This window comes from Helicoverpa armigera, chromosome 30, assembly GCF_030705265.1.
Source record: "Helicoverpa armigera isolate CAAS_96S chromosome 30, ASM3070526v1, whole genome shotgun sequence".
Taxonomy (NCBI): Eukaryota; Metazoa; Arthropoda; class Insecta; order Lepidoptera; family Noctuidae; genus Helicoverpa; species Helicoverpa armigera.
Window position 1 is genome coordinate 1,147,914 of NC_087149.1, and position 27,487 is coordinate 1,175,400.

At 40.2% G+C, this 27,487-nt stretch overlaps 2 protein-coding genes across 3 annotated transcripts; one reads left to right on the forward strand and one right to left on the reverse strand.

Annotated features, from left to right (window-relative positions):
- Window positions 1-492: 492 nt before the first annotated feature.
- On the reverse strand, window positions 493-20,884 carry LOC110383268 (transferrin). Of its 2 annotated transcripts, none has more exons than XM_064042922.1 (15): window positions 20,699-20,884; window positions 13,897-13,990; window positions 13,442-13,578; window positions 12,591-12,739; window positions 11,851-11,995; window positions 11,149-11,348; window positions 10,327-10,469; window positions 9,472-9,641; window positions 8,755-8,995; window positions 7,274-7,434; window positions 6,385-6,530; window positions 5,640-5,703; window positions 5,072-5,182; window positions 3,961-4,102; window positions 493-1,598 (listed from the first exon to the last, which is right to left on the reverse strand). In XM_064042922.1, the coding sequence occupies exons 1-15, from the start codon at window positions 20,757-20,759 to the stop codon at window positions 1,262-1,264; spliced, it is 2,301 nt and encodes a 766-aa protein (XP_063898992.1). In that variant the 5' UTR covers window positions 20,760-20,884; the 3' UTR covers window positions 493-1,261. The 2 variants fall into 2 exon arrangements, with proteins under 2 accessions (XP_063898992.1, XP_063898993.1); XM_064042923.1 differs by lacking the exon at window positions 3,961-4,102 and adding an exon at window positions 4,393-4,534 and having other exon boundaries at window positions 20,699-20,883.
- A 4,567-nt stretch (window positions 20,885-25,451) lies between these two features.
- LOC110383269 (uncharacterized) lies at window positions 25,452-27,083 on the forward strand. The gene has a single exon (XM_021344035.3). The coding sequence runs from the start codon at window positions 25,593-25,595 to the stop codon at window positions 26,352-26,354; it is 762 nt and encodes a 253-aa protein (XP_021199710.3). The 5' UTR covers window positions 25,452-25,592; the 3' UTR covers window positions 26,355-27,083.
- The last annotated feature ends 404 nt before the right edge of the window (window positions 27,084-27,487 follow it).

Sequence of the window (27,487 nt, forward strand, 5' to 3'; positions counted from 1 at the left end):
TAGCTGAATGCCACATACGCTTCAATCGTAATCGAGTCGTGATTGGATCGCAGTCGAATATGAATCGTATTTTGCTTAAGTAAAATTAGGAGAATCGGGCCCCTGAACGCTAACTCGATTGGTTTTCCGTTCAAACTGGTCAAGGTAACAACTTCAATATGCCTCAATATTAATTTATCCTCGTTGCTGTGTTTCGGATAGCATGTTAAACTGTAGGTCCCGGCTGTCATAGAACATCCTTGACAGTCGTTACGGGTAGTCAGAAGCCAGTAAGTCTGACACCAGTCTTACCAAGGGGTATTGGGTTGCCCGGGTAACTGGGATGAGGGGGTCAGATAGGGCAGTCGCTCCTTGTAAAACACTGGTACCTACTAAGCTGAATCCGGTTAGACTGGAAGCCGACCCCAACATAGTTGGGTGACTTAGCCACGAGATCTCCGAATCAATAATGACAATTAATCAAGGGATCGAGTTAAATAAAACAAAGTAGGCATTTATTATAAAAAATGTTTAATTTTATTCACAAAAATACAAACGAAATACACTGGTAACATAATTAACGTCTAAAGTTAAAATAACTACCTACTGTTTGTTCATAACATATTAAAACAAGAAAATTCGGAGGAAATACGGTTTAGGTGTAGTATTTAAATACAAAAATAAATTCAGCTATAAAAATATAATGTAAGTTATAAAATTAATTATTCTTAACAATATTTTATGATTGGGATACATTAACTTACACTACTACTAATTTGCAAAAAAAAGATTAAGTACTACATTTTGATAAAATACTTACCTTTTTACAATTCAAATCATGAACGCGGCAATAGAAAAGAAAAAAAAACAACAACCAATAAAAACGCTTCCCGCCAAAACAACTGTCAAACCTTACAGAATAAAAAAATAAAATACGTTCGGATCACGGAGGTAGCAAAGATAGCGGAGATGCCATAACGAAAGTGGGTTAGGCGCCTTCTAGGTCAAATACGTACGGTGGGCATGACCTTAACGATCATTTACGAGTGAACTAACTAGGCGTTTGGGTTCTTTGAGACATCTGTCAACGATTTTTGGTATTACAAAAATTATCGGGTCCAAAGACGGCGTGTAAGGACGGAGCTAGTAACGTTCCTCGTCCTCCGAACACTCTATTTTAGGTGACACTACTTTCTAACTTGAACATTTTGCGTTATGTATGACATGTCCGCTAATCATTTAATCCTCCATGTTACGGATACACACACTAGAAAAAACTCAACTAATAAATGACGAATCTTGTCATAATCGCCATTGTTAGTAAAGTTACTATAGAATAGAAACTACGGTTAGCAAGGCCTGCAATGGGAGGCGCAGTCCCCGTACAAGCTTGCAAATGTCTAAACAGCTCAATATAGTTCCTCGCTGGTTCATGAGAGGAGCTTAGAGAGGCTTCTGTCAAACCGATAGTCGAGTCTTTGAAGAGTAAGTTCTTATTTTCATTGAAGGGGGAGAATATTTCTAAGTTGATGAGTTGGTTGCCTGAAGCTGCGTTGTAGCCGAAGTAGGTGTCGAGAGAGTCTAGTAGCGTGTTTAGGCTGTTGTATTGTGGGTCGTTTCTGAAAAAAAAGTACATTGTGAATTAAAATCATCGAAAATATATGGGAAGTGGTAAAGAGTTGGCGTTTTGAGGACTTATGTAAAGGAGATTGGGCAAGAATGTATGAAGTTTGGTCCAAATGTCCACCACGAACGAGACCTATATAATTAAATAGTCCACTTAATTTAAAGTAACTTTTACTAAGAAAGTAAAAAAAAAAACAATGCCAAAAAAAAGTTATAGCCTAAAATGTATTCTTAATTTTCGGTAGTTTTTGTATGTTATCATTATTATTTTTTATTTTATTCCACTTCCATTTACGAACTTTATCTAAAACTAAGATTAGTAAGACCTATTTGCATATAAACAGCCCATATTTTTTTGCCCTATGGATGTACGAATCACTAACCAATTGAGGCACCAGAAGTGCTTGAATATACTCAGCGGTGCCTGGATCTAATAAAGTTCGATGTAACTGGTGGTGTCTTCTTTCTAATAATGAACAATTCTATATTGTCAGAAGTTACAGAAACAACGAAAGAAGTTACAGAAAAATCGAACATCACGAAAAGTAATTGAAAAAATCTATAAAATGTTTTATTTGGTTTTGCTATAACTTTTTTCTGGCATTATATTTTTTTTTACTTTCATAACAAAAAATGTTCTATATTTAACGGGCTATCTAGCCATATAGGTCTCGTTCGTGGTGGACATTTGGACCGGAATCGCCCATTCTCCTTTTGACGTTCAAAATAGGCTGTTTAGCAGTCAAGTTTGAATAAATGGTTTAGTGTCAAAAATTATCTGCCGAACCTTTTCCCCACTATGTTAGGGCCAGTTTCCAGTCTTACTGGATGCAGCTGAGTACCAATGCTTTACAAGAAGCGACTGCCTATCTGACCTCCTCAACCCAGTTACCAGGGCAACCCGATACCCCCTGGTTAGACTGGTGTCAGACTTACTGGCTTCTGACTACCCGTAACGACTGCCAAGGATGTTCAATGACAGCCGGGACCTTCAGCTTAACGTGCCATCAGAAACACAGTCATTGGTGTCTAAGATATACTTAGAAAGTACATACAAACTTAGAAAAGTTGCATTGGTACTTGCCTGACCTGGAATCGAACCCGCGCCCTCATACTCGAGAGGTTGGTTCTTTGCCCACTAGGCCACCACGACTTTTTTTTTTTTTTCTTCTTCTTAAGCCCTTTAAGTCTTCTGTAATCCTTTCAAACCTGGACCCCTAAGACCTGGTAAGGGCACTCTTACCTTCTGGTGACGATCTCAGCGTCCACCACGTACGCCAGGAGACAGTTGTCGTCGATGCTGATGCCGGTGGTGGCTGCTAGAGAGTTGTTGCGGCAGAGGGCGCGGAACTGAGTCGCTTGGAAGCCTAGGCTGAAGACGGACCAGCCAAGGATCCATGCGGCCCCTACTTTGCCATGAGCACCTCCTAACTCTTCTTACTACTTCCTAACTTAAGTACCTCTTCGTTTTTGTTGGGAAACCATTAAATGATGCCACTGTGGGTGCAGCGCGAGGGAGTGTCATGTCATAGTCTTCATCATCTCCCGAGTCTTTTCATGACTATGTAAGGGTAAGCTTCCAGTCTATCTAACCCAGCTGAGTACTGGTGTTTTACAAGGAGCAAGGAGCGACTGCCTATCTGACCTCTTCAACCCAGTTACCCGGGCAACCCAATACCCCGACAGGTTCCTCAGGATCCTCTTACCTTCTGGTGACGATCTCAGCGTCCACCACGTATGCCAGGAGACAGTTGTCGTCGATGCTGATGCCGGTGGTGGCTGCTAGAGAGTTGTTGCGGCAGAGGGCACGGAACTGAGTCGCTTGCAGGCCTAGGCTGGAAGACGGACCAGCAAAGGACCCGTGGGGCTACTACTTTGCCACGAGCTCCTCCTAACTCTTCTTACTACTTCCTAACTTAAGTACTTCTTCATCTCCCGAGCCTTTTCCCAACTTTGATACGGTCAGCTTCCAGTCTAACCGGACGCAGCTGAGTACCAGTGTTCTGCAAGGAGCGACTGCCTATCTGAACTCCTCAACCCAGTTACCAGGCCCTGTGTAGCTTGAGGGAGTGTCAGACTCTAACTGACTAAAACCCACCAAGCTCCTTCTTGTCCCCTATATGTTCTCTGTAACCCTTTGAAACCTGGACCCCTCAGACCTGGTGGGATCCTCTTACCTTCTGGTGACGATCTCAGCGTCCACCACGTATGCCAGGAGACAGTTGTCTTGACGGAATATCAGACTCTTACTGACTAAACCCACCATGTTCCTTCTTGAGCCCTTTATGTACCAGGGCTGCAGTAACTCTTTTGAACAGTTCTGCAGCCTCGGCAGGTTCCTCAGGATCCTCTTACCTTCTGGTGACGATCTCAGCGTCCACCACGTATGCCAGGAGACAGTTGTCGTCGATGCTGATGCCGGTGGTGGCGGCTAGAGAGTTGTTGCGGCAGAGGGCGCGGAACTGAGTCGCTTGCAGGCCGAGGCTGGTGAGGTGGGCTGGAAGACTGACCAGCACCCGTGTGGCTGCTATTTAGCCACGAACTGGAAGATGGACCAGCCAAGGACCTGTGCGGCTGCTACTAACTCATGACCTCCCCGTAGTTTCAACCCCCTTACCTCCTTTTTTTCAGGTGGGATATGATCCTATGACTGTTTGCTGTGTGTACAGGGAGAGAGAGTGTCAGTCTCTTCATCATCTCCCGAGTCTTGTCCCAACTATGTCGAGGTCAGCTTCCAGTCTAACCGGTTGTAGCTGAGTACCGACAGGTTCCTCAGGATCCTCTTACCTTCTGGTGACGATCTCAGCGTCCACCACGTATGCCAGGAGACAGTTGTCGTCGATGCTGATGCCGGTGGTGGCGGCTAGAGAGTTGTTGCGGCAGAGGGCGCGGAACTGAGTCGCTTGCAGGCCTAGGCTGGTGAGGTGGGCTGGAAGGAAGAGAGAAGGAGGTATAAGTATTTTTATGTTCAAAGGCAATAAAGGAATTAAATCGTTTGTTGGTTTACTGTGAATATAGTTAATTAGTGAGGTATTTTGCGTTCGGCATGAACAGATCTCAAAAGCTTTTGAGAAGTTTTTTATCAAAATAATTGGACGATACTGGTTTCTAAAGTCAGGTGATTAAACTAAATATTCTCCCCCTTTTTTTAAATGCAATACATATTCTGGACAAAATTTAGAACTAATACATAATAGTATCGAAACACTATAATATTATAAAAGTGAAAGTCCGTAATTGTGGATGTTCATTCCTCTTTCATAAAAACCCTTCTTCACAGATTTTGATGAAACTTAGCAGTAACGTAATAACAAATAGGCATTTTTTCCTCCGGGTGCGAAATTGCTCCCACGGAACGCGGTAAAGCCACGGGAAACAGTAATAGGTAATAAAGCAGCTATTTATAAAAATAAGTTATAAAAATAAGCTATATTTATAAAAGAAAGTACAAAGTGTAGATACTCACTCGCCATGCTCCTAGTATTGAGGAAAGCAACATCGTTGTTAGGGTCATTCAGACAGGCCAGCGTGCCGTTGTTACCGAAGTACATGTTTGTGTAGTCCCATGCGCAGGTCGCTGGAAGAAGAAAATACATATTAAGTATTGTCTGAGTTTAATAATAATGTTAAAAAGGTCGTATAGGTCACGGTGGCCGTTCTCTCTAAGGAGATCAACCAGCTGTGCAGGACATATTACAGTGCACGAGCACTTGCGCAGACACAGGTGCACTCACTGTTGAAAACCTAAAATAACTAGTCTCGTGTACTCCGGGCATAAGAAAAAATACCCTTCAAGTACCTATGGTAATATGTTTTTGACTTGCGGATTGGTCAACTTAAGACCAAGGCACACATGAGCAGTTTTACATGAGCAGTGCAAATAATAAGGTTCAAATTCAAATGACAAGTTCATCGCTGGATTATAACTGCGCGTCGTGCCGTGCCGTTCATATCTGTCATGAGCCTTAAGATGAAAATAAAGATTTAAAAAATACATTAAAATACTTTTTGTATATTCTGATATGTGTACTTACAATTGTTGCCGTTTATGTTGACACTGGTTCTGCAGGAAGAACACAGGACGGAAGAGTTGAAGCTCTGTGGATAAAAGACGCCATTATTATTTTATATCGCCGATGTATGTATCCGAACGCAATTATTCACTGAGTAGAAAATGGCGGCCCCTTGTTTACATTATTTAAAAAATCAGGATTTTAAAATGAGCTTAGTTTTCGTTATTTAAAAAACAATTGAGCTTGTTTGTAGTTTTATAGATTTGCAGGATAAAACGGCTGAACCACTTGAGATTTTTTTACAGGCACCTACACAATTTGGACAGACTTTTTTCATTCGAGAACGACTCATTGAACAACAAATCCAAACAAAATATACTGATTAAATGTTTTGATATTAAGCAAAAAATATTGAATCCGCGAGACAAAAAATCAAGGCTTGGATGCAGGATGCATTCCTAGTCTCAAGCATATGAATATGCAGGAAAAGTATCATGCATATGCACAAAGGCAAAGTTGCCATCTAAGTCTCGATTTATTGTCTCGCAGAATTGACGCTACATACTTTTGCTCCTGGTCCCATATTCTATTCAATACATATACAGCTTAGTAAGTAAAAACTACTCACAGAAGACTCACCTCCCCACTCAGAGACATTTAATGGTTACTTAAGCCTTAAGCCATTCCATAGTAAAGGATGACATTCCGTTATCATTAAATGTCTCTGAGTGGGGAGGTCAGTAACAAAACTTAAATATATACTCACAGAAGACTCAGAGAGCGCATGCGACGCATCAATAGCGCCGGGAGCGCACGCGCCGCCGAAGAACTCGCCGACCGCCGCCGCGTAGTCGCACTCTGACGAGGACAGGACGCCGCGCTCTTGTCCCACGCGGACGAAGGACATGTATGCTGTGAGGGAGAAGGAATATTAGAGAAGGTATTACATTTGAAGGAGTATCTCATACAGGAAAGTATACAATGAGGGAGTATTTACAGAAGTATACAAAGAAGTACATAGGGGTAGTATACATAATGGAAATATATAAGAGTTTATAGAGGGACTACATAGGGAGAGTACGTAATGTAGTACTTAGGGGTAGTATGTTTATGGGCGTATGTACCTAAATAAGAGATCGTGTACACTGTAGAGGAAGTTCACAAGAAAGAGAATAAGGGAGTTTGTAAGGAAGTACATAGGGGAATTACACAAAAAGAAGAAATAATTTTAACAAGTTGTAGCTGTGGTATGCCCATATTGCCCATAGCTACCAGTATGGTAGATCCGTCGTTGACACAGGGCCACTCTCTATTCCTTCACTCTTAAAGTCTGCAGGGACGGCAATTAAATTAAATTCAATCCGACACCACCGGAGAGAGATCACAAACAGGGCCGACAGTAACGTGCGACACGATGCACGGGTGTATCAGTCACCAACTTCCAAACGTTGGACTTTGCTTTACTTTCTATACTGATTTCAAGAGCGAATGAGCTAATCTCAGGATCTACTGGTCCGATTTGAAAAATTCTTTCAGCGTTAGATAGCCCATTTATCGAGGAAGCCCTTAGACTGTAGACTAATTTTTATCCAAGATCGTGTAGAAGTTCCCACTCGAAAAGCTAGTTTAAAATATGTATAGAAGTTTTGACTTACCAAGACCGCCATATTCGGGGAAGCAAGCATTCTTTCCGCGAAGGTTTTCATAGCGAGTCACGTTGGAGGAGATGACAGCTGACTCCTTGACGAAAGCTGCTACTCTTGATGCATCATCAGGGGAGTTTTGTACCAGCTTCACTGGAGTTAACTTGTAGTGCCTGTGGGAAATTGAGAGGGATCAGATACAATTCATGTCTTATGTTTGCAATTCTGAAGTTAGGTCGCCATTGGTGGTTTAAATCAGAGTGCTTAGTGCGAGTTTTCGTGAATTTTTTTACGGACTCACATGAGAGCGCGTATACTAAGATTTGTATCATACACTCGCACTAAGCACTCAGTTTGTACTTTTAACGTTATCTTTAATATTGAAGACAGCATTTTTAGTGCCTAAGTATACAATATTTCCCCGAGGACACGGTGGACCACACAGTCCAGGTGTGCCCCGCATGGGAAGGGCACCGCCGGGTCCTCGTCGAGGCTTTGGGCGGCGGCGACCTCTCGCGTCCGGCCCTGGTTCAGGCCATGGTCCGGGGCGAGAGGGAATGGGATGCCGTGGCCTCCTTCTGCGAAGCGGTCATGCTCGAGAAGGAGGAGGCGGAACGCCAGAGAGTCCGCACCTCTCATCCCGGCCGCCGCGCTGGACCAGGTAGACACCATGGGCGCCGGGTGTCGCGAGATGACTCCCGGCCACCGTAGGCGTGGGTCTGTGGGCGGTGAGTTCGGGTGGCTCATCGTCCCTCTGTCTTTCTAGACGACAGACCCGTGTCGACGGCGCGCGTTGTTCCACGCGCTCCTCAAAGAGATGTCAGCAACCCCAGCGGGGCCCAGCAGGGCCATGGCCTGCCGGGGCTGCGGGTTGTTCGAAAGAGATACCGCGGCCCTGGTACATAAAAGGCCTATGACGGAACACGACGATTTTAGTCAGTAAAAGTCTGACACTCCCTCACCGCTGCTAACCCACAGCGGGAGGGGTCATTTGATGATTTTACGTCGATAAAAAAAATAATAAAAAAAAAAGTATACAATATTTCTCCCTCCTCTTCTCTTTTTGTATTTTCTCTTCTCTCTGATTTTTTAATATACGTATTATAAAACATTTAGGAAGTGGTGAAGGGTGTCATTTGTAAATTATGACATTCAAAAAGAAGTGTTTTGCAGTCTATCGGCCAGTTTCATCATCAAAAGTAAAAGTCAAAGTAATGTCTAAAGTAAAAGTAACAGTCAAATTCGTTTTTTCAGGGCTAAAGTGACAGCAAAACTAATAGAAAAAATTAATTTGACCGTTACTTTTACTTTAGACATTACTTTGACTTTTACATTGGCTTTTACTTTTGATGAAGAAACTGGCTGTAAGTTTTAATTACTGATTTTAAGTTTAATGCCAAAATATTAGTAATATTTCATTCTAGAATAAAATGAAAAAATTCCATCCAACTGCCATCGGCATTAAAGATAAAGTAAAGAAAAATAATACTCACTGTCTAGCCAAATACCCATAATTGGAAGGCGCAGAAATGAAATCAGCTCTATCATCCTTGATATCATTCAAGCACTCCAGCACACTGTTCCTCTGTTGACAAGCGATGCTGGGCTGAACACCCAGGGTGTGGGCTGATACCCTCACCCAGTTGCACTTGGTCTGTTCGAGGGTGGAGATGGTGCACCAGCGACGCGCTGGCATGCAGGATGCGGTGGAATCAATGTTGCTAATGGTGCGGACTGGAAGAAAGATTTTTGAAGTTTGGTATGGGGCAATTTTGGAAAGTTCGTCGTTCTTTATTTAATGGACAAAGGATTAGGAAAGTTTATTGTACCTATACAATGACGAACTTAACCCAGAATTGGATTCTCTTGCAGACAACCTAGAGTTGTAGATGAGATTTTTAGGTATATAGATATACCAGAACCGTGGTCTCGTGAAGACGTGTAACACATTTTTAGGGAATCACGCCATTGTAATATACAAATATATATCGATATTTTGGGGCATCTATTATTTTATGGAATAATAAAGTTTAGTTTTAGTGGTCCCACAAACTAAAGCATCATAATAATCATCCTCTTTTGTAACATCGTTAACAGTATGGAATGTAAGCGGAAAATATATTGCGTTAATTACAGCAGGAAGAAGAAGAAAAAGTTGATAACATTGATAATAGTCTTAAAATAACCTCAGAAACTCCACAGATACTTACTGGCAGAAGTATAGTTCAGCAACGAGATGGGGCTGTCCTGGAAGACAACCCTCGCGCTAGAGGAGCCTCCAGTGACCACGCTGAACAGGGTCGACTGCCAGCCGGTAGCGGGGCTGGAGCCTGCTGGCCACCAGGTCTTAAGGCTGGTTAGGAGGGCTGCTGCGTTGTTGCTGAGGAAGGAACGGGGAGAATATAACATTTATTAAGAAGAGGAGAGAGTATAAAATTTATTTATAGTTTAAATATGGATACTTTATGCTTTTGTGCCCAATTCTCTTTTGCAAACTTTTATTTGATGAAGCTACGTTTTTTTTGGTCCATGATATAATGTTGGTAAGCCTGTTACTGTATAACGCTAAAACACCCGGATGACTTTTGATGAACTTTGGCAGTGACAGAACTTGGAATCTGAATAATATAGACTGATTTTTATCCCTGTACAGTAAAAAGTTTCCTTCAGACCCTCACCAAGACAATAATGGTGAGAACAACATTGGCGAAATCTCACTTTACGACGAAAGAAACGATGAATGGATTGTATGAAAGTCAAACATGGCTAGAAAGATGACTTAAGATAGAAAAGTACGATTCTTTGATAACTTTATCAAATCTAAATCTATACTAAAATTGATTTGGCTGATATAATCATCGGCACGAATCTTAAGCGCTGACCTTCACCTGCGCAGAAGTAATTTCTCCCTCTTGTGGTATGAAGTGAGGCGCGGGGGCGGGCTAAAGCGGTGATTGGCCCGCAGTGCATCGCGTCGTAGCCGTCACTCGGGATTGGTTCTTTGCTAATAAATCACTTCTGCGCAGGATTCGTGCCGATGTTTCTAATAATAACGCAAAACTTACGTATTAGCAACAATAGCTCCCCAAGGCTGTCTGATGAAGGCACAAGGCGAGATAGTATTGCTCAATACCGCAGTGGTGAGAGACGCGAGTGTACCATTCGGGCAGAGCACAGCGAAGCTCGGTGAGTCTTGAGGATTGCGGATCTGAAAATAATGATAATATTAGGTAAATAATAGTCTTGGTGGTCTAGTGATTAAAGTAGTATCCTTTCAAGTATAGTTATTTCCTTTCACGAAAGCGGCTGAGCTGTGCTTGTATGTGCTACAGTGACTGGTCTAGCCTTTCCCAACTATGTTGGGGTCGGCTTCCAGTCTTACTGGATACAGCTGATTACAGTGTGTTACATGGAGCGACTGCCTATCTCATCTCCTCAAACCCGGTACCATTTGGTAAGACTCGTTGTCAGACATTCTGACTTCCTGACATACACACTGTCAGAATATGTAGTGTACGCACCCAGATATATGTATTTGTAATCTTCATCACTTCGTCCCCTAAGGAGGACAAAATCAACACCAGAGAGAAATCAGGCGCAGGACTGACAGCTTACCTTCCAACTTCATCTTGTCGGGGTATAGAAAGTGGTGAAGGGGTCATTTTGGGGGCTGTCTTTTGTAATTTTTTTTTGAGGATCAAAAAGTGCTGTTTTGCAGGCAAGTTTGATTTCATAATTTTGACTTAGAGGTAACTGGGTTGAAGAGGTCAGATAGGGAGTCGCTCCTTGTAAAACACTGGCACTCAGCCGCATCCGGTTAGACTGGAAGTCGACCCCAACATAGATAGTAGAGCGAAAAGCCTCGGGAAATGATGATGATGACTTACCGTGAAATATTCGACAACATGCTGCCACGCAACATAGGCGACTGCCGAGCTGGCGTTAGCGTTGGTCCTCAAGCACTCCAGAGCTTGGATGTGGCGGTTATCGTTCCTCACGTTAGCGATGGAGACTCCCATGTCGATGGTGTAGCGAGAACAGCCGGAGTCGGGGCCGCAGCGGGAGCAGAGAGAGGGGTAGCGGGATTCTGGAATGAGGGGTGATGAGAAATTATTAGGGGCTTCACCAATTTATCCAACTTACAATGTACATTATAGTATATTGTATTTGCCAACAATTATTGTGTGTTTGTTACTCCTTCTTGATCTTGATGTAACTTGGCTGAGGTTTTTATTTATGAAACTTGGCAGTAAATAGCTTATGTAATAGGTAAGCAGTATAAAAGATAGCAACTTTTTAACCTGGTGCAGGGGGTAGCTCTCTCGGCACGTGATAGAGCCATTTAATTCATTTTGATTTGACATTGATGGACACAAATTCAGCAACTTTGAAAAATTATGTAATAAAAACTCAGGATTTCATATAGTAAAATGACCAATTTTCAGGAATTAAAGGACCGATCTAAAAAAAAATTCAGTGTCAAAAGCCCATTTATCGAGAAAGACCATAGGCTTTTACTTACATACGTCCAATTCCCCCGATTCCCCTTACTTCTCCAGGAAGCTTATTACATAAACATGATTACTTACTCAGATCAGTATCAACCGTGACATTGTTGCTCCATGCTCCAGGTCTGCAGCCGGATGAGAAGTACTTGCTGAGGGTTTCTACCTCCAGCTCTTCAGCGGTCTTGCCGGCTGTGTTGGCTTCGGGGCAGCGGTCTGTGCGGGCGGCCTGAAGATTGGAAGTTTGTTAGATTGTCTTCTTGTTAAGATGGATTGAGTGAAAAATGCTTTGTTTTAAATTTATTTTGGGAAACAGCTATTCTGATATTGGAGGGATTCGTCAAATGTCAGGAGTAGGTACAAATGGTAGTGTAATGTCAACAGTTCAGGGGTATGTATGCTAGGGCTGCGGGATTGTTCGCGCGAGTTACCGCGGCCCAAGAACACAAAGGGCTAAAGAAGAAACAGAGGTGGGTGTCAGTCAGTAAGAGTCTGACAGTTTGTTGCAATAAATCATTTATTTATTTTTGTTTTAAAGAATAACGGGGTAATCTGATTATTTCCCAATTGGCATCTCAAATTCATGGCCATTGTGACAAGATACATATATGTGACATACTCATCAAGATTGGGGGATTCTTTCGTTGCAACTATTGTTTGCAAGTCATAGGTACTTTTGAAATGTCAAAACTCTAAGTATAACAAAAGAAGCCCAGTAAAAAAACACTTTTCTAACGGACAATAATAATTGACCCTTCCAAATGACACTTAATAGAAGCTCTCGAGCGTCTTCTAAAAAGGCCTCACAAAACAGTTCCACTCACCAATTGCTCCAAATTCTTCAAGACACGAGGAGACCACCTCAGATCCGACTCATCGAGTCCAGGATGACAGTATACTCCGCCGCTGAGACCGTCCAGGCCACGGGTGTGGTTAGCAGGCACCACTGCCACGGTCTCGAAGGCGTATGGGTCTGAAAACGAAATGCGATGAGGATCTGATAACGAGTAAAAGTTTTGAATAAAGAAGAGAACTTGAAATAAATGATTTCATTTTTCCAAAAAATAACGAAATATAATTAGGATTTGATAATATATCGTTTTTATGGGAAAATTGAGTAAAATATAGAAAAAACATATGCATAGTTGTATTGACAACCCCCTCCTTTTTTTAAGACGTTTAACTTTTGATTTTTAAATTAGCAAAATACGGGTAAATTGAACCATTTAACTATAATGATAACCATACCATAACCAGCCGTATACCTACTTGCCGCCTATTGGTCAAATCGGCAATGTAACAACTGAAAATAGTTCGGCTATAGTAAATGGTGCAACTCATTTTAGCGTAAAAGAAAATGTGAAAAATCCGTGACATCATTGTCGTTTCATACCCAGAAAGTAACCATTTTTGACAGTTCAATAAAAGGATTGAATTTGACTATACTCTATCCACGGAAGCAAGAGCTAAAAGGTAAACAAAGAATGACAGTTTTTCAAGATGGCGGTATAACCCGACCGATGACAAAATCACAAATACTGCGAACATTTTACACAAAAATGTGACGTTTTGTCATCGGTCGGGTTATACCGCCATCTTGAAAAAGTGTCATTCTTTGTTTACCTTTTAGCTCTTGCTTCCGTGGATAGAGTATAGTTGTCAAGTATATTCTTACCGAGTTTGGATTCATCTCTGACAGTAGCGAGGACTCTGTTGTCGTTGGGCTGCTGTTGAGATAGTAGCAGAGTTTCTTCTTCGGAGAAATAACCTAGGTCAGCTTGTCCTGCTGCCAGTTTGAGAGCGCAGTCCACTCTGAAAATTATTTAAAACAGACTTTAGAATGGGTAAGTTCATGTTTTTGACCAAACATTAAATTCAAGTCATATACATACGATCAAAATAAACCTGAATAGATACTGTTTTTTTGCAAAATATTAAGTTTTGTTACATTTTGAGGTCGTAGGGAGAAATATCTGAATCTGCTGAACTGTTTTCGAAAATTATTTTACCTATGGTGTCATTCAATTTTCGCGTTCATAATATTATGAACGCAAAGATCAAAGCTTGGGTGCATGAGGATTCATGAGATTTTCTAAACGCTAGTGCCTCTGGTTTCTACTGATAGTCTACCTGGATTCCACTCGTTGGCATGTAACCTGGCTGTCATCTCTGCTGATGCTCTGACAGGTTGATGATGAGACTGCCGTCGATACACATACTCGGTCTGTGGACAAAGTAGGTAAATTAATACAGTGAAACCTGGTTAAGTGAGACTTCAAGGGTCCTGCAATTTCGTTTCACTTATAGAGGTATTCCACTTAGCCGGGGTCTCAGATACCCAGGTATAAATAAATATCTTTCTCAGTTAGGTACAGAGGGTTCCATTAATAGAGGCCAGAATACAAGTTATTTCAGTTATAGAGGTGCGATCATTAAGTAAAACAACGTGCTATGTTTAAATTATAAATAGGTTTTAATAGAAAAAATAAAAGGTTTGGCACATTAAATTCGACACAAACTATCGCGTGCCTTCACACTTTCATAAACGGATATTAACTTTAGTTTTTCCGTAAACATAAACAAATAGTAAAGCAAAACTAAAACTGGAACCATTGAGACTTCAAATTACATACGTAGTTAAGTGCGGAATTTAAACAATAAGTTAGCAAAGAAACAAAACGGTGTTGTCTCAGTTACAGAGGTTTATGCGTATAAAATTCACTTGCTGTCTCATTTATAGAGGTAACTGTGATGATAAAACAAAATTACGAATTCCAGTTATAGAGGTTTGCTTCGTTCCACTAACAGAGGCAAATCAATACCAAGGTGATGGGACCGCACCGTGAGTTCCAGTTATGGAGGTATTTCACTTAATCCAGGTCCCACTTAACCAAGTTTCACTGTACTAGCTATTTTATCTATACTAATATAGGTGTAATCATCGGCACGAATCTTGAGCGCTGACCTTCACCTGCGCAGAAGTAATTTATTGGGTCTCTTTTGTGCTATGAAGGTATGAAGTGAGGCGCGGGGGCGGGCTAAAGCGGTGATTGGCCCGCAGTGCATCGCGTCATAGCCGTCACTCGGGATTGGTTCTTTGCTAATAAATCACTTCTGCGCAGATGTAGGTCAGAGCTCAAGATTCGTGCCGATGACTATACCTACGCACTAAAGAAAATATAATATTATGAAGAGGACACATTTATTGCTTGTGCCTTGAAGGCTCCGAATCTACTCGACCGATTTGAAAAATTCTTTCACTGTTGGAAAGCTACACTCTTCCCGAGTAACATAGGCTATGTTTTATCCCGGTACGGGCAGTAGTTGCCACGGTACGCGGATGAAGTTTATCATATTTGACAAGTTATTTGCTGCGAACTTTAAGCATAAACATCATAATAATGTGAAGGCCATTATCGGAGTGTCAAAAATAGGTCCCTACGACTACGTACATGTATGGGAAAACCGGCAAAAATCTCGATAGTAACAAATTTTCCTTCGAAGATAATAATTACTCATTACATAATGAATACTTTGATATCGATATACTTATAGATTACGGCTATCAGTTTAATTGTCTTGGAACTAACCTTTAAAATTCCTCAAACTAGTTTTTGTTCCAAAAAATGTTTATTAAGTTTTAATACAGTTATCGGCACAAATCTTGAGCTCTGACCTTCACCTGCGCAGAAGTAATTTATTGGGTCCCTTTTGTGGTATGAAGTGAGGCGCGGGGGCAGGCTAAAGTGGTGATTGGCCCGCAGTGCATCGCGTCATAGCCGTCACTCGGGATTGGTTCTTTGCTAATTAATCACTTCTGCGCAGATGTAGGTCAGAGCTCAAGATTCGTGCCGATAACTATAACAGTTCCGTATTTTTCAGTATAAATGCTTATGCATTATAATATGTCCTGCTCAACTGGCCGATCTCCTTATATGAGAACTGCTGTCGTTACCGACAGTCGGCTAGAAGGACATCACATCACATCATCCCCCTCCCTTTTCCTATTTGCTTTTTATTTGTGATCGGCGTAGCATGTCTTCTCCGTCCATACTCTTCTGTCTGCCGTCATCTCACAAGTAACATTCTTTCTAACCATGTCGACTTTCACACAATCCATTCATGATCATTTTTTTATAGGTAAACAGCGTTTAATATCGTCCACCAACAAGGTGGACAGACGACCTTATAAATGTCGCCGGAAAACGCTGGATGCAGGTCGCCTCCAACAGGTATCTGTGGGGATCTAAGGGGGAGGCCTATGTTCAGCAGTGGACGTCCGCCGGCTGAGATGATGATGATGATGATGAAATAGCGTTTAGAGTGAGTGAATAAGTATTAAATAGTAAGGATACTTTCAATTCAATAGATATCTATAGACCTTCATTTGAGAAGCATGCGTTACCAATAATAATTGTTATCATTGAACGTCTTTGTAACATAATCATGAAGATAAGATATGACAAAGACGCGCCTTGATGACTAAGAATTCATACATAAGAAATACATATTTAACAGTGATGATCAAATTCTTCTTCTTATCGAAATCGAATGAGCTTTTCTTGGGATCTAATCAAATGACGGCTAACGCTGTGGGTGCAGCGTGAGGGAGTGTCAGACTCTTACTGACTAAACACACCATGTTCCTTCTTAAGCCTTTTATGTATCAGCGCCGCGGTAACTCGCGCGAATAATCCCGCAGCCCCGGCAGGAATGAGATGCTTTTCCCTACTATGTTGGGGTTGGCTTCCAGTCTAACCCATATGTAGCTGAGTACCAGTGTTTTACAAGGAGCGACTGCCTATCTGATCTCCTCGACTCAGTTACCTTGGCAACTCAATGCCCCTTGGTTATGCTGGTGTCAGACTTACTGGCTGCTGACTAGCCGTAACGACTGCCAAAGAAACTCGTCGTCTATTTATAAAAAAAATTAAAGCTTTGTTTGTAGGTTACAGATACCTACTATTTTCGTACGATTAGTCATTTTTATAACCTTGCCTTGGTTGCTAGGATCTGTTTATTATCATAAAGCGTATAGATTAAAGATTATTAGATCAATGTTTTGATGCCCTACTTTAATTTTTACAGCTTTTTAACGGAACTATACAAAACTTGCTGATTCCCGCTTTTATAACTACGTCTGGAAGCCTTTACTTGGAGATAGTGAAAGAATTTTTCAAATCTGTTCAGTAGTTTCGGAGCGTTAGAGTACAAACCAACAAAGAAAAGAGTCAAATTTTCAAGTATAGAAGTAGGTAGGTATAGAAATATTGTAGAATCGAGAGCTACTTTCCAGTTTGACTGGAAACAGACCCCAACATAGTTGGGAAAAGGCTACAAAGGTGATGAAGAGAGTCAATAATTTTGCTTGTGAAACGGTCCTCCTCCTCATCCTCCGAGCCTTTTTCCCAACTATGTTGGGGTCGGCTTCCAGTCTAACCGGATTCAGCTGAGTACCAGTGTTTTACAAGGAGCGACTGCCCTATCTGACCTCCTCAACCCAGTTACCCGGGCATAATTCATAAATAAATAGTTTATTTTTAAATAGGAAAACATGTTCTGCCGCAGGTAACTGGTAAATAAGTAAATTACTTTATCTGAATACCACAATATTTGTTTAACAGAGGACAAGTAGAGAGCAAACGGAATTTCCTTATCTTATTTTTAAATCTGTGCAAAGATTACATGATTCAAATAACATTTCAGAAGCTGTTTTGTACATAGGTACAATAATAAATATTATGAAGAGGACACATTTTTGTGTTTGTACTCTATGGCTTGGAAACTATAGAACTGTTTTGAAAAATTATTTCAGTGTTGCATTATGTTATGTTACGTTCGTTATGTTCACGGTGGAAGGAAAGAAAGCGATGTTATAGTTATCGGCACGAATCTTGAGCTCTGACTTACATCTGTGCAGAAGTGATTTATTAGCAAAGAACCAATCCCGAGTGACGGCTATGACGCGATGCACTGCGGGCCAATCACCGCTTTAGCCCGCCCCCGCGCCCACTTCATACCACAAAAGGGACCCAATAAATCACTTCTGCGCAGATGTAGGTCAGAGCTCAAGATTCATGCCGATAACTATGTATATTTGAAAGGAAATTTGATAATAACTTCCTTCTCGTAACGTTATCGTTAACGTTTTCTCTTGCAGCTAGTAACGTTCCTCGTCTCCCAAACACCCGCATTTTGGGGCACTAATTTCTTAGGAGATTTTGCATTATAACAGCTGCTCTAGTCATTTTGTTCTCCGTGATTTAAATCCTAACAAACAAACTCTTCAATTTTATAATATTGAAGTTATTATTCAACAGCGTTAGTAAGAATTTCAAGAAGCACTTGACTAAAACTATCTTTATCTAACAGGAAATGATGTCATATAGGTCTCACTAAGTCTACATACTGATTCATATATCTATGATCGATTATATTATTTAAGTATAAGTGATGTGATGGTGAGATTCGAGGCACTGTGTCGCAAACAAATGTATCGTTCTAGCAAACAGTGACAAATTGCGAGCGAATTGCACTTCTAAGTTCAACTTGCATTTAATAAAGAAATAATATTTGTTTTACTTTCAGTATTTACAATATAGGTACATATGAAACATATGTATACTTAAACTTAACATAGAATTTGCATAGAATCGACCTATAGCAGGTCAAACATTATAAGCATTTCGGTTTTGAAAATAATGTCTATGGAGTGTCTTGTCGGTTCTTCTCCCTTAAGACCCACTCCTTGGAACCATGCATTGACCTTTCGTAATATAGGTCTATAAGAAATAAAAACCCTTGAATTGAATATTTCTAAAATGCCAGAGAAATGATATCCTTTGTCTACGAACACCACCATGCTGACTTGACCACCATGGACTTGGAGTATATGAGATACGATCACTAAAGGTAGAATTCCGTGGATAGCGGCTACGACAGCCGCGCGCGGCTTACGACAGTCGTCGGCCGCGCGCGACAATAGTCAACATATGAAAATGTATGGCGCCGCTGCCGAGGTCCGCGACAGTCGCGCGCGGCCGACGAATTTCGTGAGCCGCGCGCGGCCGTATGCATCTCAACATGGTCTAGCGCCTAATAACATCTATAGAATTTTAGTAAAACCAGAATTGAATTGTTTTTTATTTAGTCGGCAAAACTTCCTTTTGTTTTCATTACAATACAAATGCTTTTGAATCAGTATTTGGTAGTATCCTTCATCATTTCTACTTTTTTAAAGATAGGGTAGATTGGTAATCTATTTTCATAATACAGCCACAGCAACACGTCATCCTCTTCTTCTTCAAGGATATCAATTAGCACTTCGACTAGAGGGAACGGACGAACAAAATCTACTAATTTCAACACAATGCCGCGCGCGGCTTACGAAATTCGTCGGCCGCGCGCGACTGTCGCGAGCCTCGGCAGCGGTGCCATACATTTTCATAGGTTGACTATTGTCGCGCGCGGCCGACGACTGTCGTAAGCCGCGCGCGGCTGCGTCAGCCGCGACCCACGGAATTCTGCCTTAAAGGACACTCCATTTAAACTAAATGCAACTGAAAACCTTTGTTTATCCCCTTGTCTGTCGTGGTGGCCTAGTGGGCAAAGAACCAACCTCTCGAGTATGAGGGCGCGGGTTCGATTCCAGGTCAGGCAAGTACCAATGCAACTTTTCTAAGTTTGTATGTACTTTCTAAGTATATCTTAGACACCAATGACTGTGTTTCGGATGGCACGTTAAACTGTAGGTCCCGGCTGTCATTGAACATCCTTGGCAGTCGTTACGGGTAGTCAGAAGCCAGTAAGTCTGACACCAGTCTAACCAAGGGGTATTGGGTTGCCCGGGTAACTGGGTTGAGGAGGTCAGATAGGCAGTCGCTTCTTGTAAAGCACTGGTACTCAGCTGAATCCGGTTAGACTGGAAGCCGACCCCAATGTAGTTGGGAAAAGGCTCGGAGGAGGGATCCCCTTGTCTGTCGGTGCGGATCCACGCGAGACACAATTGATTTTCTTTTGTTCTATAATTAGCGGCATACAAGAGATTAATAATGTAAGGTTCTAAAGAAGACGTGTAAAAGCATTTTGATGCGCTACTTTCTTAAGACATCATGCATTATGACATCTTTGCTAGTCATTTTGTTCATAATGATCGAAACCCAGAGAAATCTCACACATCCAATGACCACGTTAAGCATAGTTAACCTTGAGAAACCCATGCGTAACTCAGTTCTTCCACCGATAACCATGTTCCCCATAAAATATTATTAACACCCATAAAAACTTGCTTATCATTAAAAAGGGCGCGTACACCCAAACGTTAGTAACAGCTACAGATTGATATAGCATCCGTTGAACACTGATAACGTGCCTTATCGAGTACAAGTCGATATTATCACCGGCTTGGTAAGGCCGATTTCTAGCACTCTACTGATCAGGCATTTACAAATACTTCTGATTGAAGGTAACACTTAGATATCAATAGCTGCGGGATTGTTCGCGGGAGTTGCCGTGGCCCTGGTGCATAAAGGGCTTAAGAAGGAACATGGTGGGTTTTAGTCAGTAAAAGTCTGATACTGCCTCACGCTGCACCCACAGCGGAAGGTCATTTGATGACTTCCCTAATACAAGATAAGCCCTTATTTGATGATTTTCAATGAAAAATAAGATATCAATAAAAATGAAAAATCTGTTATATGTTTGAGTATTTTTTCCCCTATTCTTTATCGAGGGAGCTGCAGTTTTAATCACATAACAAGTTCTAATGCCATAGTTTTCTAAAATCCGCCTGACGGCCTCTGACGTGGAGTTATAACAATGACTATGCCTATTCAAAAAACGATAGGAGAAGCAGATTTATCGATTACTAATAAGCCGCCATTTTTCTTATGCTTATCTATAGATTCTAAAAAAAATATTATATAATACTTACAAGTCTGTGCCGAAACTGCAGCTACCAAACACGAGAACAGAAAAACTAATTTGAAACCCATTTTGTCACTTCACAAACACAGTAGGAATTAATCCTACGTTTTACTTCTCAAAACCGCTCCCGATCCGTACGAAGCGTTCAGCACTGTTCCCCACAATGGCTAATCTGATTTAAAATGTATCACTAGTTTATACCTAGCCTATCTTATCAGTATTTCGAAATTCAGAGTAAGGGTAAGGTGATATAATAACAGATAGGTAGATAACGCGATAAGTTCGCGTCGCCGAGCGATTTTGGTGAAGCGGTTTTATGGCGTTCCACAGGGATCTACACTTGGGCTGCCCTTGAATAATTTTGTTTGCTTAAACTAACAGTGAACTTAAAGTTGGAAGTATTGAGGAGTATTTTTGGCTTGTAGTATTATTAGTTAAAGTGCGATCTTATCATACTTAAGTGGATTAGTTTTAAGCCATATAATTTGTATTTCGAAGTATTACACACTTTATGGTGTAGGAGTAATTTGTAATTTAATAGTTTCTTCTCAACTGGAATGATAAACTTACCGCACTCATATCAAAATATAGGTAGGTACTTACTTTTTTATATTTTGCCATGAAAACTCCAAAACAGCTTAAGGGACCTTTTTTGGGGTGGGAAATCATCATAAATATAAACCTTTTCGCCGTGAATGCAGCGTGAGTGAGTCAGACTCTTACTGACTAAAACCCACCATGTTCCTTCTTAAGCCCTTTATGTAATTCTTTCGAACAATCCCGCAACCCAAGCAGGTAGTATACCTACCTTATTATATTTTAAAAATTTAAAGATATAATATTTAAAAACAAAGGAATTCCAATATGAGTAACAATTGACTGATTCAAAACAAAAAATATGAGAAATCGATGTACGATGGACGGAAGTAAATGTGTCACTACCCGTATTTTATTTTGTCATATCCGTAGTAACTAAACAATGTCCTCCTAGCCGATTATCGGCCACGGCGGCTGTTCTCATGTAAGGAGATCAGCCAGCTGCGCAGGACATGTTATAGTGCACGAGCATTTGCGCAGACACAGGTGCACTCACTATTCCTTCACTCTCATAACCCGATGGGACGGCAATCCGACACGACCGGAAAGAGATCAGGCGCAGGACCGACATTTACGTGCTCTCCGATGCACGGGTGAATCAATCACCAACTTCCAGACTACGGGCTGCTTTGTGAAAGTTCAAGAAAACCCACAAAGTGATTTCGGCCCGACCCGGGAATCGAAAGCGAGACCTTGAGAATAGCAACCGCGCTTGCGACCACTAAACCAACGAGGCAGTCTCATAAACAATACAATATTGGTTTAATTTAATTTTTCATTTTTTATCAGTAAATATGTACCTAGATTTAATTTTCTCATTAAATAAAAGACTAAGTAATAGATTATAAACAAAAAATACAATATTTCCTAAATTATATTTACTTTCAAACATCGAAAATACAGAAAGAAAAGGTAGGGAGGAGATAACTTGATTATGAAGAATCGTTATCATTTTTCCTATCCTCAAAACAGAATTTCACTATAAAAACAAAAGACGTCATACTACATATTTTTTTAAATAAATCGGAAATAGGTATGACTCGTAAAAAACCGGAATTAAAACTACAATTTCTTCGAATGAAGGAAAGTCATAGATAATATATTATGTACCTATAACGTTCTAAGAAATCAATACCAGTCTTACGTAGTGTTAGACAAAAATGAATCTTATGATAGTGGAGTAAGATTTAAATTGCGGTATATTTTGTTCGCGTTCCAGTCTTGAAAGACTAATCTGAAATATATCCATTGCCATGTACCAGGTGAGAAACAAAAGTACATGATGATGTCTTTCTAGCCGATTATTATCGGCTACGGCGGCTGTTCTCATATAAAAAGACCAGCCAGCTGCGAAGGACATATTATAGTGCACGAGCATTCGCTTGGACACAGGTGCATTCACTATTCCTTCACTCTCATAGCGCGATGGGACGGCAATCCATCACCATCGGAGAGAGAGACTGTAAAAACCACCACCACTGTGTAAAAATCTGTCAAAGATAGCTCACTGTGAGATATCTTTGACAGATTTTTATGTGTTTTTAGATTGTTTTGTGAGATTCTCACACCCGCATGTTGACTAACTGCTATCTTAAAAGAATTTTGCGTTGTGACATCTCCGCTAGTCATTTTGTCCTCCATGGTACAAACCTACACTTCTGAAAATTCTTTGCTACATACATTTAAGATAGCAACGCCATGATATCACCGCAAAGTTATAAGCCTCGTGTAAACACAGCGCTGATCAATACTTGCTCTAATCTTATCTCTTAGATAAACTTGCTAGGTACATTTGAATGTTAAAATAAGTTTGTATCATGCCGCGTTGGCCTTTGGACATTTGGTAGACTTTAATTCAGGTTATAGATGTTTTATCTCATAAAATGGTGAGCCATACTTGTCATTTATTCAAAGTAGGCTTAAAATCAGCACGTTTTAATGGTCAACTTTAGAAAAGAGAGCCCTCAAAAACCGGCCCTTCACCACTTCGTGTGTGTTTTAGCTGGGAAGAAGAAATGGTGCAACAAACTCCCCAGCAACACAATGCAAACATTATTATTGTGTTTGTGTGAATCAAAGACAATTTGCATGTAAATTTTTACATACACAGGTATGACTCACCTGCTTTGTGAGATATAACAGTAAGATAAAACATGCCATGCCTATTAAGCTATCCCTAGACCGCACAATATAGTTGCGCAATATTACGATATTATGCTATTGATGCTTAGGGCTAATATATTATGCAATTTTTTCAAGTGAACAAAATGTTAATTGAATGCATAATATTTCTATCTTAATTATATAGACAGTCTAGGGATCGCCATTTAATGTTAAACTTGCGTAGAATGAAATGAAATACTTTAATCATCTGTGGTTTGAACGACGCCATCTTGTTCTTAGGGTTACTAGTATAATAATTATAAATTACCTTTTGATTGGTACGCAACAGTTAAAGCAAAGAGTAAAGTAATATATAGGGAAAAGAGAGCCCTCTTGCGTGATAATCATGCAAACCTATTTGTCAATGCGCCATCTCTCTCTAAATTGGCCCCGAACTACCTACATAGCTATAGCTATAAAAATATATATGCATCATATTCATAACATTTTCTATTAGGGTAAATAGCACCATGTAACTATAACATTGGTTATCGTTATAGTTACATTATGCTACTTACCCTAATAGAAAATGTCATCGTTAATATAGTAAAAGGTCGAAGGAAAACAAATAATTATTATGTATTATTACTTTTTATACGCGTGTACGCAGAATACAAAAACCGCCATATTGATATTTTGTTATGATCGATGATCGGTTTTGTTAAGTTACTTGGAATACTGACACCAGGTCTTTTTAGATTAAAATTGATATTTGTGCTTTTTCAAACCGTATTTAATTTATTCGCCTATTTTATCTTTTTTTTAAGTGTCTAATATTTTCCTCATACTTTTCTCTAATTAATATTGCATAAATAATTTTATATTGACAAACAAAAACGATTATAGTGTAGTGCCATCTGTTGGTAATTTAAAGTATCTTTTAGATAGTAAATAGTTTCCGGGCCAAATAAAAGGTGGCGACTCTTCATTCACTTAGCTGTCAAAATGTACGGAGTGTCTCCCCCCTGAGTTAAAGATAGACTGGCAAATGAAAGGCAAAACGACAACCTCTAATTTTTTACAGTGTTGCCAGATTGGGGGGATTCCCCCCAAATTTGGGGGTATTTTCTACCCGCGGGGGATTTTTTGGGGGGACAAATCCTTTGGGGGGATCAGCGGGGGGATTAAAAATTGGCTTGGAGGGAGTTGGAGGATTTTTCGAAAAAGTTTTATGACTGAACGCGACCAAATTACTCACTATTTAATTTGAACGCACCATAGAACCACGCACAAAAACATACACATATGGCATATGGCTTCAAAAATGCAGTTTTGGTGATAAAACTTACGGACATGTAAGCAAATTGGCATTAGGAATTTTGTCGTTGCCTTTTTCTTTCTAACGCGGTTGTAGAAAGAGCTTTCTCGCAAGTTGCTATTATTAGAGACATACTGAGAAACAGATTCGCCATCAACACGGCCTAATCTATTTTGAGAGTAAGACATTCAATGCCGGAAGGATGTGTTAATTTTAAAGTAACTTCAAAGATGCTCAAGAGATTTAACTCGGAGAAAATGTATGGAACTGCAGCCGACGACGCAAGTAAGGATGCTGATCCAGACATGGAAGCAAAATTGCTAAATTATTATAAATGGTTGTATTTAAATAATTAAAAATATTTTTCTAATTACGGGGGGTTTTTTTTCAAAATACTAACATTTTGGGGGGATTTTGGGTGAGATTTGGGGAGAATGCTAGATCATCATCTGGCAACACTGATTTTTTAGAAGCAATACAAAATTTCTATGTTTTAGCGTTAATATTTATTAATAGTATATTTAAACTAATTCACTTTACCAGAGGATAATGGGATAGGGCTATAAGATTTTTTGCTTACTACTAACTGTCTTTTGTAATATTTTGATTTATATTTTCAGTATGTAATAGAAAAAAAACAGTTCAGTACAAGCAAAACTACCTTTACTTTCCACTTTAAATTGGAAAATCTAAAAACTGGTAATCGTCTCAAAACGTCAACTGTCATCACTACTCACTGCAGGTGAAAACTGGGAACTTTGTGTTATTGATTGCAGCCGGCACATTTTCGGCATTTCATCACATTTCTACTATCGTAAAACTTTAACATAGAGTAATTAACGAAGGTACTAATAAGAAACGAGAAAACATCGCGTAATCAGCAATGGATTCGCCATCTACATCTTCCGCGCAGAACGAAAAAGAACAGCCTGAAAAATCGATCGAAGACGATGCTATAAAAAACTGGACTCAAAAAGAAAGATTTCACCTCCTTCAAGGAATAAAAGAGTGCGGCCGACGAGACATCGAGAAAATACAAGAATACGTTGTAACTAAGACTTGTGAAGAAACAAAAATCGCGGTTGAATATTTCACGAAAAAAGCGTTAGAACATCCTCTATTCGTAGAAAAACAGCAAGAAGCCAAGCAGAAACCTGCTAAAAAGCATCAAGCGCCACTAACCGGATGGGTAAAACTGTTAACAGACTCTTTAAATATCAATGAACTTAGTACTGAGACTGCGACAGCCGTCCGGATGATCGCAGATTTAGAAAACTTCCCAGCACCAGAATGCACTGACAATATCGACTTTAGACAGGTTTATCATCAAATTGCCAACGCTATGGAGGGAAAACCAGTCAATCTCGATTTAGCAACCAGTGCTGTACTGCGCAAATGTTTTATTGAAACTGCATTGTCAAGCAAGGCGTTTATTAAAACTGCGGCTTATAAGTACCTCATTAATAATGTAGATTTGTCCGATAGAGAGATTAATACGTTCCCGAGACCAACGGAGGATCAGGAACTTGGTATACTCAGACATTTGGCTTCGCAGCGCAGTTACAATCCTTTAAAAGTTCCCGAAGATTTTTTGAAGCCGTCGTGCGAGGTTAAGTATGAAGATGAGAATTTGGATAATGCTTAAAAAGTATAATAACTTCAATTTTGCATTTTTAATATAACCCGCTTGTGTAGTCGACAAGATTTCAAGTTAGATTCCCGGGTTGGAAAGAGAAGGAATAGAGAGCTTGTGCTTGCTAATGCTTGTGCACCATAATATGTCTTGATCTTATATAAGAGATCAAGACAGAGGAAAAGGAGAGACAGGTTGAAGTGGCCTAATGGATAAAGAACCAACCTCTCGAGTATGAGGGCGCGGGTTCGATACCAGTTCAGGCAAGTATCAATGCAACAAGTTTGTATGTACTTTCTAAGTCTATCTTTTACACCAATGGCAGATAAAAAGGTGAAGGAAAACATCTTGAGGAAACCTGGACTATACAGACTTAAATTACCAACCCGCATTGAGCAAGCGTGGTGATTAATGCTCAATCCTTCTCCGTGTGTGAGGAGGCCGCAGCCCAGCAGTGGGACGATAAAAAGGCTGTAGCAGTAACATATTATTGTAGAGTTTACGCTAGCACTTTGTAGCTCCAAGTTACCGTTTGTCATACATAAAACCAAAGAAATGATAATGAGATTGTGTGAAAGTCGATATGGCTAGAAAGAATGTTACTTGTGAGATGATGGCAGATAGAAGAATATGGAAGGAGAATGACATGCTGCAACAACCACAAATAAAGTTGGGATAAGGGCAGGAGGATGATGATGATGACATAGGAATACCTTACTAGACTTTAAGTATTTAAACATGTATTGTGATACCTTTACTACCTATATATATTGTCTTGATACAGTTTTTCAATAATAAATATATTTACCTTTGTAGACTGAAGAATACCTGTTTATTTTTGCCCAAAAAGAGTTGTTTTTACCCGACTGCCAAAGAAGGAGGGTAATGTTTTTCGAGTGTATGTAAGTATGTATGTATGTCTGTTCAATTGTGACCTCCTGTAGCCTAAACGGCTTGATGGATTTTGATGTATGAGGTATCGTTAGATTTGTCTTGATTACGGGAGTGTCATAGGATACATTTTATCCTAAAAGTCCCACGGGATATTTTTTCTAAATTTCCCTTTAAAAAAATATGTATGCGGTATCATTAGATTCATTTCAATCACGGGAGTAATTAATATAGGATACGTTTTTTCTCAAAAT